This window comes from Electrona antarctica, assembly GCF_951216825.1.
Source record: "Electrona antarctica genome assembly, chromosome: 11".
Lineage (NCBI taxonomy): Eukaryota > Metazoa > Chordata > Actinopteri > Myctophiformes > Myctophidae > Electrona > Electrona antarctica.
The window spans coordinates 8,984,922-8,997,795 of NC_136792.1; the positions used below are offsets into that span (position 1 = coordinate 8,984,922).

Sequence of the window (12,874 nt, forward strand, 5' to 3'; positions counted from 1 at the left end):
AAGAGTGCTTTCCGACAGGATGAATGAATGAATACAATTCCATCGCGGTCCTCTTCATATTATAAAATGCGGTCTGCATGTGACTGTCATTATAATTTCTCCATTGCGGTCCTCTTCATATTATAAAATGCGGTCTGCATGTGACTGTCATTATAATTTCTCCATCGCTCTCTCTCCTGTGAGGCCTTTTATTTCTTTGTTTTCTTTCACTGCCATTAGCGGTTTGTCTCTGCACCAATATGGGAGGATGTGTGTCAACGCGTTGTTCTTGAGTGTGACTAATGCCTACTACGCCACTTTCAAACTCCTCGGATAGTCGTCACATCATCACTGTGCACTTCACACTAAACTACGCAACATTAACCCATTCTAGGCGGGAACCCCTTTTGGTGTTTTAACTAAGCATTATGCTATACTTTAGCTATTGAAAAATAGCAGATCTACAAGCTCATAGCTACGAGTGAAATTTGAAATCTTTGAATATATATTTTTCAGTTCGTTTTTTTTATTTCAACGTCAGGCCTAACTGGGTTATATATTATTATGTCGTTGTGGTTTCCAGCCTGCACGACTGATCAGCGACAGAGGATCACACACACTGCAAGATTGTGAGATTACATGACGTCATATTGTTTTGTGAATGTGTGTGTGTGTGTGTGTGTGTGTGTGCGTGTGTGCGTGTGTCCAGCTGAGAAAGGTGAGCGAGGCGGGTTAGGGCCCCCGGGTAGACCTGGCTTTACTGGGAGGAGAGGAGCAGACGGCATCCCAGGGTCCCCAGGGGACATCGGCCCTGAGGTAATCTGAACACGCACAGATCTCACATTCAATTCAATCGACACATTTCAGATTGTGGTACTATGCTAATTAATAAGTATCAAAAGAATGGTTTGGGTGGCACACTTTGGTAAATGTATCAAAAATAAGTGAGGAGTATTTCTTGACCGCTTTATACTATAAAACATAATGAAAATGTAACAGGAATACATGTAACAGAATGTTTTTCACATTTTGGTGAATAACTCATGAACAGTTTTTCTGTGATACAGAGCCAGTGGCTCTGTATCACAAGTTGTAGGCTACAACTTGTGATATCAACCTGTGTTTAGTTTTCAAGTCCTTGCCCTGGATGTTTGGCCCTTCGTTGCTGCTTTGCAGCCTTTTATTTAGATGTTTATTACGTGCTTGTCTTGACGTGTCTGTGCCTGGATGTTTGTGTCAACCAATTTCCCCTCAAGGATCAATAAGGCCATCCTGTTGTTATTAGAATAACAGAATGGACCCCTTTTGGTGTTAGCATTATGTTATGCTTTAGCTATTGAAAAATAGCTACTTGTAGGTCTGTTATTTTTGAAAAATCGAAGAACCACTGACATAGAAACATAGCTTTTTCAGAAAACTGTCAGGATGTAGAAGACATTTTTAGAATCTGATCTCAGGTCAAAATGGGTTGGTAGATTTTTCTGATGGAAAAGGATTAGCAAGGATGTTGAAGCGTGCCTGTGACATTTCAGTCCATAGTATCCGTCTCGTCTCTGCATAGCCTCACTGAGGTTCATCACCTTTTGAGCGATTAGGCACAAATACACAATCTATGGAAAGCCATAAACAGCTGAGTTTATGCACATCTATGCAATTATTGTTACAGCCATCATAAGGTGCCGTCAAAGACAGAAGAATGATAATGTGACTAAATTTGACTGAGGGACTGCCATTGGATTTTTTTGAATTTTCGTTTTTTCATGTTATATGAAAGCAGGGAATCATAGCTTCAAATTGACATATTGGTTGTTCAGTTTGGCCCAACAGTTTTGGAGATATGGCTTATAGAGTAATGTCTTGCAGAAAACAACGAGTTGAGAAAACAGGCTTGAAAGGTTCACTTCTGTGGTCTCTAACATTACACCTAGCTACATGTTTAAGCATTTATTTCATATTTACATGTCGATTTCAGCTCTGACACTTATTTCCGACATGCTCTAGTATGTGAAGAGTCTGCCTGTGCTATAAACTCATTAAAAAAAATACGTTTTTCTCCTCTGGTGAAAAGCTGGAATTTGCGCGATGGCAGTCTCTCAGTCAAATCTGGTCACTATAGTCAGTGTTGCCAATAAGAAATCTGAAGGATTAAAACTCATTAACAAAACTGAAAACGAACAGCACTAGTCATTAAGCTTACATAAGAATATGTTTGACAGGCTTTTTTTTTATACACATGTGTTATTGTTCTTCCTTTTTTTTCCTTTTTCACAATATTTCAGCGATTAAACTTTTCGTTGTTATTGCCAGGGGGACAGTTTCTCTGGATTTCCCGGAGACAGAGGTTATCCAGGGTTCCAGGGCCCGAAAGGCTTCACGGGACAAGCAGGGGAGCCAGGCCCTGGCGTGGTCGGAGCCGTGGGAATGAGAGGGCCCGCCGGAGACCCGGGACCCCCTGGACGTCCTGGCACCTCGGGGCCTAAAGGAGTTCAAGGTAAAGCAGGAGTTGCATCAGTTAGATGAGTGGTTTTCAACCCTTTTCATATCAAGGACCATCATTTATCTGGCATTTGAGCCACGGACCACCATTCTGATGAGGCTTAGCCTCTCAGGCCCAAAACTTGATGTTGGTACCATAGGAGTAACAAAGCGCCTGCGGTTTCCGAGGCTACCATAGGAGAGGCAACAGGCAAACGTTGATCAAAATAACAATTCTTCTACATTCTCTAATTGTGTAGACTTCTTGTAAAATTAATTAATGCAGATGTTTAACAATAATTTAACTTTTGAGAGCGTAACATGAAACCAATTTCATTTGACGTTCTCAAGAGTTAAAGATCTATTAAGCGGTTCCATTTGGTTACCAACTCTCTCTCCATCATTTAGCTGGGGACCACCTGCAATCCCCCCCCAAGGACCACTGGTGGTCCCCGGACCACTGGTTGAGAACCACTGAGTTAGATCAGCAACATTGCAACGAACGAACAATAAGGAAGGAGTACAAGGATCTGATTCTAGACCAGCAACATTAGAATCAACCAACAGAAAGGAGTACAATGATCTGATTCTAGACCAGCAACATTAGAATCAACCAACAGGAAGGAGTACAAGGATCTGATTCTAGACCAGCAGCATTAGAATCAACCAACAGAAAGGAGTACAAGGATCTGATTCTAGACCAGCAGCATTAGAATCAACCAACAGAAAGGAGTACAAGGATCTGATTCTAGACCAGCAGCATTAGAATCAACCAACAGAAAGGAGTACAAGGATCTGATTCTAGACCAGCAACATTAGAATCAACCAACAGTAAGGAGTACAAGGATCTGATTCTAGACCAGCAACATTAGAATCAACCAACATAAAGGAGTACAAGGAAAGGACACAATCTTAGATCAGAAGGGTCAGATCCTTGATCAGCTACATTACAGTGAACCGTTAGTGAGGAGATTAAGGGCGACGCTTACTCCAGTTTTTAAGTGATAACTTAACTTACTCGTCATCGCGGTGGTTGGGAAAACTACAACATGACGTCGCTGAGTGATAAGCGACTCACCGCTCACCCCAGCACATCTCTCTGTTTTTACTAACCACCGCAGTGGTTAGGTTATCGCCTAAAACCTGGAGTATGCGTCCCGCTTTAAGATACGATCCTAGAGCATTGCTATCACAGTTACAAAAGAGATGATTAATACAAAGTAGTAGTGCCCGGATGTGAGAGGACGCTGGCGTAGGTTTGTTCGCCGCTTCTCCATCTGAGTTTTAGATTAGTATTTTTGTCATTTAGTTTTTATTAGTTGTCTTTTCTCTGCTATTGTATTTCACTTGGCTCATCCCCTTCTGGCCTCAGTTGGATTGTTTAATTTTGGATGTTCACTCACCTGCTGCTGGCTCCACCGATTCTCTGCTACGAACGTAGCTGCTATACTGGGACTCTTTTGGGGCTCTTTCCTGGAAAACCTCCTCGAAACTACTTCGACTACTTCGACTCTCGACTTCTTCATCTGTCCCGGTGTGGTTCTAGCCCTCGTTGGCTGGGACCCCTCCCCCGAGTCGACTGCATCGCTGGCGGCTTTAGGGCTGGCCGGTGTCGGTAACCAGTGCAGCTACTGTCAGAGTGTCAGCGGGCCAACAATCTTGGATCCTCCTGGCTCCCCTGAGCTCAATCTACCACAGCTACTGTCTGTGAGGTATTTACTGCCCGGACTTTCCTTCAATGGTCCCTGCGCGATTATAGTCCTTGGGTTGACTGGATCGCGTGCAACGCCTCCTCCAGTTAGCTCTGTGAGCTAACAACGACCCTGCAGCTGCTCAGGCAGCGGCCAAGTTGGCAACACGCTGTATGTGGAGCCTAATAACTCTCCCACACGCTGCTGTTTCTGCCATGCTGTGGTTCTTCCTGCTGTTTCTGTCGCCTCTCCACCACTGACTTTGGTCAACAACTGTGCGATCATCGGCTATAGCGACCGCAGGCTAACACCCACCCCGGATGGCATATGTCACGAACATATTCCGCATCACAACTTCGCCGATGACACACAGATGTAGCCTGGCTAATAAGCCAGACCGAATCAGCCGTTGGCAAAAAAGAATTGCCTGCCGGCGGATTACGGTCTGGAGAGGCTCAATTGTACGCCCATTTCCTACACCAGAGAACTGGTGTGGCCAATCGGGACACGGTATGCAATATGGGCGGGCTTTGGTACAGTGACGTTCAATGCTTGAGACCTTTGACTGACAGTAGCTCTGACCAATTGCGTCAAAGAGAAAATGTTTGAACCCGCCCCCCGGGAAACAAGATCCATACACAGCATCTCCAGACTCAAATACCACACGACAGTGTGATTTGAGTCTGGCTTATTAGCCAGGCTAACACAGATGTACCTCTCCACCAAAGCCATCACTCCAACCACCCATTTTACCCTCACTGCCTGCCTTACAGATATAAAAACATGGATGCAAAAAAACGTTCTCAAACTCAATTGCAATAAATCGGAAATCATCGTCATCGGTCCCAACTCCCTCACCAGTTCTACCCAAGATTTTTCACTTAACATTGATGGATCCACTGTCACACCCTCCACCCGCATCCGCAACCTTGGTATCATTTTTGACCCCACCCTTTCATTCCTCCCCCATGTTAACCAAGTCACCAAAACCGCCTTCTTCCACCTCAAGAACATTGCCCGTCTCCGGCCCTCCCTGTCATTCTCCACAGCTGAAACACTCATCCATGCCTTCATCACACCCCGCCTTGATTATTGCAACAGTACTATGGCACCACCTCCAAAGTCCTCAATAAACGTCAATATGTCCAGAACTCAGCTGCCCGTCTGCTCACCAGTACCCGTTCCAGAGATCATATTACACCAGTCCTCCGTGACCTTCACTAGCTACCGGTCAAACAAAGAATCCACTTCAAAACACTCCTGACCACCTACAAAGCACTTAACCTGGTTCCCCCTTACCTCTGTGACCACCTCAAAAGTCATGTCCCCTCCCGCTCCCTCAGGTCTGGTGATGCTAACCTCCTCGACGTCCCCAAGACCAACTGTACGTGGGGCGACAGAGCTTTTGCCTTTGCTCCCCCAACCCTGTGGAATTCCCTCCCTAAGGCACTCAGAGATGCCCCCACCCTCCAAACCTTCAAAACCGCCCTCAAGACCCACATCTTCAACATTGCTTTCCCTAGCTAACTCTTTTCACTGTTTTTAATGTTTTTAGCTTTTAGTGTTTATTTCTTTTTTCTAATAAAGTTGTTTTTATGTTGTTACCTTTTATGTTGTTACCTCTGTAAATCCCCCCATGTAAAGTGTCTTTGGGTACTCAGAAAAGCAGTATATAAGAGTTGAGATATTATCATTTATTATAAATAAATACATACAAGTGTGAAAGTGACAGAACTATACTAGTTCTGTAATAGAGGAGAATAAAGGTAGAAGAGAGCTGATGCTGTGATCTCAGCTATCTATTAAATTAAACGGCGTCAATGTTTTTTTTTTCATTTTGTTTTTTTTCAGGGGAGAGACTGCCTTGTGCTCCCAGAAGCCCTGGGGCCCCTGGAGAAAAGGGACAAGCAGGAGAGCCAGGTAGACATGCATGCAACACATCATGTCAGCAACTTATGTCGTTAAGAGTATTGACAACAGACTGAATGGTAGCACTTGACACACGCGCGCACACACACACACACACACACACACACACACACACACACACACACACACACACACGCACAAGTTCAAATGCCTGCATTGACAGTCTTGAGAAAGGTTCTGCGTCATCATTGCATCATCGATTCTATCTATCTATCCATCCATCCATCCATCCATCCATCCATCCATCCATCCATCCCTCCATCTATCCCTCCATCCATCCATCCATCCATCCATCCATCCATCCATCCCTCCCTCCCTCCCTCCCTCCCTCCCTCCCTCCACCCACCCATCCCTCCCTCCCTCCCTCCCTCCCTCCCTCCCTCCCTCCCTCCCTCCCTCCCTATCTATCTATCTATCTATCTATCTATCTATCTATCTATCTATCTCTCTCTCTCTCTCTCTCTCTCTCTCTCTCTCTCTCTCTCTCTCTCTCTCTCTCTCTCTCTCTCTCTCTCTCTCTCTCTCTCTCTCTCTCTCTCTCTCTCCATCCATCCATCCATCCATCCATCCATCCATCCATCCATCCATCCATCCATCCATCCATCCATCCATCCATCCATCCATCTTTCCAATCCATCCATCCATCTTTCCAATCCATCCATCCATCCATCCATCCATCCATCCATCCATCCATCCATCCATCCATCCATCCATCCATCTATCCATCTATCTATCTAGTATTGTGTATGAAAATGGAGTAGGTATATTTCATAGCGTCCTGTCCATCTGTCTGGCTGTCTTTCTGCAGGTCTCCAGGGGGAACTGGGCCCACAAGGTTTCACAGGCCACCCTGGGCCTGATGGAGTGAAGGGACAGAGAGGAGACAATGGACTGCAGGGACTCTCAGGACTCATGGGTTGGTACCACCCTCCAACATGTGTTCTATGTCCTGTGTGCTAACACGGTGCTTCTCGGGCAGGGTCCCCATCAGACAGTGAAGTGACAATTTAAAATTGGCTTCCACCATTGACTCTTAAATTAAATGTGGCAGTGAAAAGAGCTCAATCAGTGCCAAGAACGTCGTTTTTGACGTTGTTTGTCCGATGGCACTCAGTGCCAAGAACGTCTTTTGACATATTTTTTATATATTTATTGATTCAGAATGGTCTATCAGCGTCCCCGTCGCTAGGTCACCGACCAGCAGAATGGTCTATCAGCGTCCCCGTCGCTAGGTCACCGACCAGCAGAATGGTCTATCAGCGTCCCCGTCGCTAGGTCACCGACCAGCAGAATGGTCTATCAGCGTCCCCGTCGCTAGGTCACCGACCAGCAGAATGGTCTATCAGCGTCCCCGTCGCTAGGTCACCGACCAGCAGAATGGTCTATCAGCGTCCCCGTCGCTAGGTCACCGACCAGCAGAATGGTCTATCAGCGTCCCCGTCGCTAGGTCACCGACCAGCAGAATGGTCTATCAGCGTCCCCGTCGCTAGGTCACCGACCAGCAGAATGGTCTATCAGCGTCCCCGTCGCTAGGTCACCGACCAGCAGAATGGTCTATCAGCGTCCCCGTCGCTAGGTCACCGACCAGCAGAATGGTCTATCAGCGTCCCCGTCGCTAGGTCACCGACCAGCAGAATGGTCTATCAGCGTCCCCGTCGCTAGGTCACCGACCAGCAGAATGGTCTATCAGCGTCCCCGTCGCTAGGTCACCGACCAGCAGAATGGTCTATCAGCGTCCCCGTCGCTAGGTCACCGACCAGCAGAATGGTCTATCAGCGTCCCCGTCGCTAGGTCACCGACCAGCAGAATGGTCTATCAGCGTCCCCGTCGCTAGGTCACCGACCAGCAGAATGGTCTATCAGCGTCCCCGTCGCTAGGTCACCGACCAGCAGAATGGTCTATCAGCGTCCCCGTCGCTAGGTCACCGACCAGCAGAATGGTCTATCAGCGTCCCCGTCGCTAGGTCACCGACCAGCAGAATGGTCTATCAGCGTCCCCGTCGCTAGGTCACCGACCAGCAGAATGGTCTATTAGCGTCCCCGTCGCTAGGTCACCGACCAGCAGAATGGTCTATCAGCGTCCCCGTCGCTAGGTCACCGACCAGCAGAATGGTCTATTAGCGTCCCCGTCGCTAGGTCACCGACCAGCAGAATGGTCTATTAGCGTCCCCGTCGCTAGGTCACCGACCGGCCCTAAAACGTCGGGTCGGGTAGAGTTTGAGAACTCTACTCCATATATGGAGCTGGCCTGTTCTGACATCACAACACTCCAGGAATAAAGGGACACAGAGAGACAGATGCAGAAATCTCCATATATGGGCATTGGACATAAAAGGGACACAGACAGATGGGTGGAACAGGTACTCTGACACGGGTACAACGGGTACTGCATAGCCGGTCGGGGCATGGACCGCCAACTTCCATCGTTACCGACTCGGTGCTCTACAGCCGGGCACCAGTCTAGTTGGACAAAAGACATCAAAAGAGAGTGAGCTCTTTCACTGCCAAGAGTAAATAATTCACCCAGTGCCAGCGATTCTACGTTTTTCCCAACCTTTTAAAGATGGAGTGCCGTGATTTCTTTACACCCTAAAATATGTATATCAGGTACATTATTAGGTATTAAGGAGGAAGTATTTGTTAAAGAGGGAGTGCCACAATTTTTGTATTTTTCCAGTTTTTCATGTAAATACAAAGGCAAGACATAATTGCACATAACAACCACACCAATGGATCTAACGAAGTACTGTCACCTCATAATACCACATGAAAAACTGGAAAAAACAGCACTCCATCTTTAAGTAGTCACAGAATATGTATTACGATCGATTCCCTGATTACAGTGCCGTTCGCTGGGTCCGCGAGTTGTTATTCTCCATTGAAAATCCCATAATGGCGGACAAGGAAGAGGCACTACAGAATAGAATAGAAGCGCAATAAAAGGCATGTGAAAACATAGTGTAGAATGTGAGTGGATGGGATCTGCTTTTTAGCGACCATGTGATTTCCTGGTTCCTACCGGAAGCCGGGAAGGCAAAGGCAAGTCAACATTACTGGGGGCATTCTTTTTCTTCCACAAAAAAACGTCCCTAAAGGAGCTTTAAGTCTAATTCGTGTGTGTGTGTGTGTGTGTGTGTGTGTGTGTGTGTGTGTGTGTGCGTGCGTGCGTGCGTGCGTGCGTGCGTGCGTGCGTGCGTGCGTGCGTGCGTGCGTGCGTGCGTGCGTGTCTATAGGTGCTGATGGCAGTCGAGGTGATCCAGGTAAAGATGGACCAGAGGGCGACAGCTTTGATGGACCACCAGGTACTATTAGTATAGCAATAATAGCATACCGGTACATTCATATATTTAAACAGCTACGTAGCACACGATAATATCTCCTTTTCACATTTTTTATTTACCGGCACGGACAGAGCAACTGGCACATGGTGTTCCTCAGCGTTGTCAATCTGAAGTGTTGGCTTTCTGCTTTGCAGTGCCTTCCCCACATTATTGAAGCCCCATTGTGGATTAAAGCTGTTATAGAAAACATTCAGCCACTCAGGTGAAACACGGTGAAATAGCACGGATTGGCAATTCCGTACATACACGCCTAGAAAACACCAACATCTGTACATATTAAACCGGTACTACTACTGTTTTGACCGTGGCTTTCACTAGTATTGTATGTACGGAAATTGCCAATCCGTGCTATGCAACGGTGTTTGGGTACGTTCGGGTTTGACATTATTTACGATTCTGTGCTATTGGGTTACAACCCGGACGGGGCTGAGTTGGCTCTACCGAACTTCGCAACGTGCAAAACGGCAACTCGCTCACTTCAGCTCGCTCGGTGGTGTCTCTCGCGGCTCAGGTTCGGTAGAGGCGGCGCCCCTCCGTCACAGTCTATGGGGAGGATTTCAGTGTAAAATGTACAGATTTCTGGGTTTTCTAGTCGTGTATGTACGGAAATGCCAATCCTTGCTATTTCACCGTGTTTTTGGTGAGACCGGGTTGAGCCACAATCTACATCAAGGTTCCTTATTTCGCAGGTCTGTAAGGCGGCACTCAATCAGTTCGTTATGCGGCTGCTGCCTACAAGAGTCTCTTTGGGAAGAAAGTACCTTCAACAAAAAATGGAAGCAACATGGATAATGGCTGCCGTAAACGTTCAGAATTAATAAAGAAAACAATAATGTTGGACTGGATAAAGAGAAATGTTAACAGTAATTCTTATGTACTAGTCCATACCCGCCAAAGCAACACACACGCAGGCACGGAAACTGCGGTCCTAGAGTTAAACAGAGTTGGTGAGAAACGCAAATAAACAGCATTCAATTTGTCAAATTGAAAAAAGGGCTTTTCGAGAAGCCCTGCATAAGCTAATGGTCAATGCCTGTGTGCAAATTCAGATCAATTGGTGCAGCCAGTAAGGAGCAGCAAACACACACATTCATACACCGATTGCGGCGGAAGCCATGCAAGGTACCAACCAGCACATTGGGAGCAATTTGGGGTTCAGTGTCTTGCCCAAGGACACTTCGACATGTAGACAGGAGGAGCCGGGATTCGAACCGCCGACCCATGGATCATTGGACGACCTGCTCTACCTCCTGAGCCACAGTCGCCCCTAGAATTGGCCTCATGTCTAAATGGGTGGCTTTTGGTGGTATAACCCTCTCTCTTCTCAGCTGTCCTATTGTCTCTTCTAAATAGTTGACTCTTGTTTTAACTGTGTCGTCTCTAGGTTCTCCTGGTCTTCGGGGACCCCCAGGGCTGAAGGGTCCCCCTGGGGACACTGTGATTGGGGACCCCGGCCCCCTGGGCTTTACAGGACCTCCAGGCTACCAGGGTCCTAAAGGAGTCCCTGGACCACCTGGGCCTGCAGGATTAACGGGTAAATTACACGGTTGAATATATTAACCCATTCTGTACGGGAACCCCTTTTGGTGTTATGTTATACTTTAGCTATTGAAAAATAGCAGATCTACAAGCTCATTTACGTTTTTAACTCAAATCTTTGCTTCTGGGAGATCCCTGGAACTACATATTTTCAAATGGGGGTCGGAGGCCAAATACATAATATATTTTTGGGGGTCCTTGACATGAAAATGTTTGAGAACAACTGACAGAGACATGAGTTTTTCAGAAAACTGTCAGAATTTAGAAGACATTTTGTAGAATTGTCCTCAGGTCTAAATGGGTTAACACATACATATTGTATCTGGTCATAATAGCCTTGACAGGCTGTGACGTCCAGTGTTGGGTTAGTTACTTCAAAATTGTTAGTTACTAATTCATTATTAATGCTCAAAAAAGAAACGTGGTTACCGGTAGTTACTATTATACCACAGGTAGTTCCGAGGAAGCAATCTCTGATTGGTTGAAATAGCTCTCTACCCATGCTTCAAACGAGCATGATGGCACACCTAATCAAAACATAAAGAAATCACACCCGTGTGAAGTGAGGGGCGCTCTTATCATCGGACATCATCATACATCATCTCATTCTTCCGCCCAATCAGAATTTGCGTCCTCACCTTCGTCTTCAATGTTTGTGTTTACGCAATGTTTGTGTTTACACAAACACTCAAAATTGTCAGTTCATTGTCAATGGCATTTAATGTTTGTGTTAGGACAAAGTTTGTGTTTACACACACACAAACCAAAACCTGGACATAGGAGGGGCTATCGCCCCTCAAAAACAGCTGCGCTGGGCAGTCCCCGCAGGCGATTTGGTTGAGTGGCTACGAGGTAAGCTAGGTGTTTGCATGGGACATTTTCAGTCGTAGTGGCTACATCTGTCATTAAAAAAATATGATTTTGTTTTATCGAATATCTTAGTTATAATGAAATTGAGTTGACGTGGGATTTATTTTAAGGGTAACCGTTGTGTAATCGCAATATTACACAAGAGGGTGTGCGTTACCGTCATTAATGGCACCGTCATTAATGGCAACCGATGAGTTTTCTGCATTAGAAAAGTAACGGTACTAGTTACTTTTGTGTTACGTTGTTTGCCTCGATATTATTGTGTAATTCTTCATGTGCACAAAATGACAACTCTCAACTTTCATCCATGGTAGCTCACATGAGAGAGAGCAGACTCTGTGAACGCAGACACCTTCGGCAGTACCACGAAAAATGGTGGTGACCTATTGAATCTAATCACTGTAGCAATTAGTCACCATGGCAGTAACTAATTTCTATAGTAAATCGATTCAGCTTCCTGTACCCAAAAGCAACTGTACCCCAAAAAAACGGACACATCCCTGGGTAGGCAGCCAGGCCTGGCGGAGAATTGCACCCAGAGACCCTACAATGCCCGAGGACAAAATAATTGTACTCTTCTGTACTATACTCACAATGTAACAAATTAACTTGAACCCTTTCTCCAATAACGTAAAGTGTGTTTAAAATGATAAACGTCTTCCCCTTCAGGTCCCTTAGGAATCCCAGGAGCCCTGGGACGCAGAGGAGAGAGAGGGGTGGACGGTCCGCCAGGCAAAGTAGGGCTCCTTGGCCCCAAAGTCAGCGTGTGTGACGCAGGAGAGACTGGCCAGCGGGGGTTACAAGGAGTGAAAGGACACATAGGACCTCCAGGTAAATGTGGCTATTTGGAAAATGTTAAACCTATTCTGGGCGGGAACCCCTTTTGGTGTTTTAAGCATTCTGTTCTACTTTGGCTATTGACAAATAGCAGATCTGCAAGCTCGCGAAAATGTGGTGCAAATCTTTGAATATTCTTTCACAGTGAACGTTTTTTAACTCAAATCTTTGCTTCTCGGGGGAGTCCCTGAAATGAGATATTATCAGATGGGGT

General features: G+C 46.2%; 1 protein-coding gene across 1 annotated transcript in view; it reads left to right on the top strand.

Moving 5' to 3' along the window:
- The window catches only part of col4a4 (collagen, type IV, alpha 4), a gene marked incomplete at its 5' end in the record, with an annotated part of 78,834 nt that overhangs the window by 25,414 nt on the left and 40,546 nt on the right, over positions 1-12,874 (top strand). Inside the window, 7 exons of the mRNA XM_079514870.1 lie at positions 689-795; positions 2,287-2,470; positions 5,997-6,065; positions 6,883-6,990; positions 9,307-9,375; positions 10,799-10,948; positions 12,493-12,654. Of these exons, the coding sequence (XP_079370996.1) occupies positions 689-795; positions 2,287-2,470; positions 5,997-6,065; positions 6,883-6,990; positions 9,307-9,375; positions 10,799-10,948; positions 12,493-12,654 (849 nt within the window). The remainder of the gene's footprint in view (positions 1-688; positions 796-2,286; positions 2,471-5,996; positions 6,066-6,882; positions 6,991-9,306; positions 9,376-10,798; positions 10,949-12,492; positions 12,655-12,874) is intronic.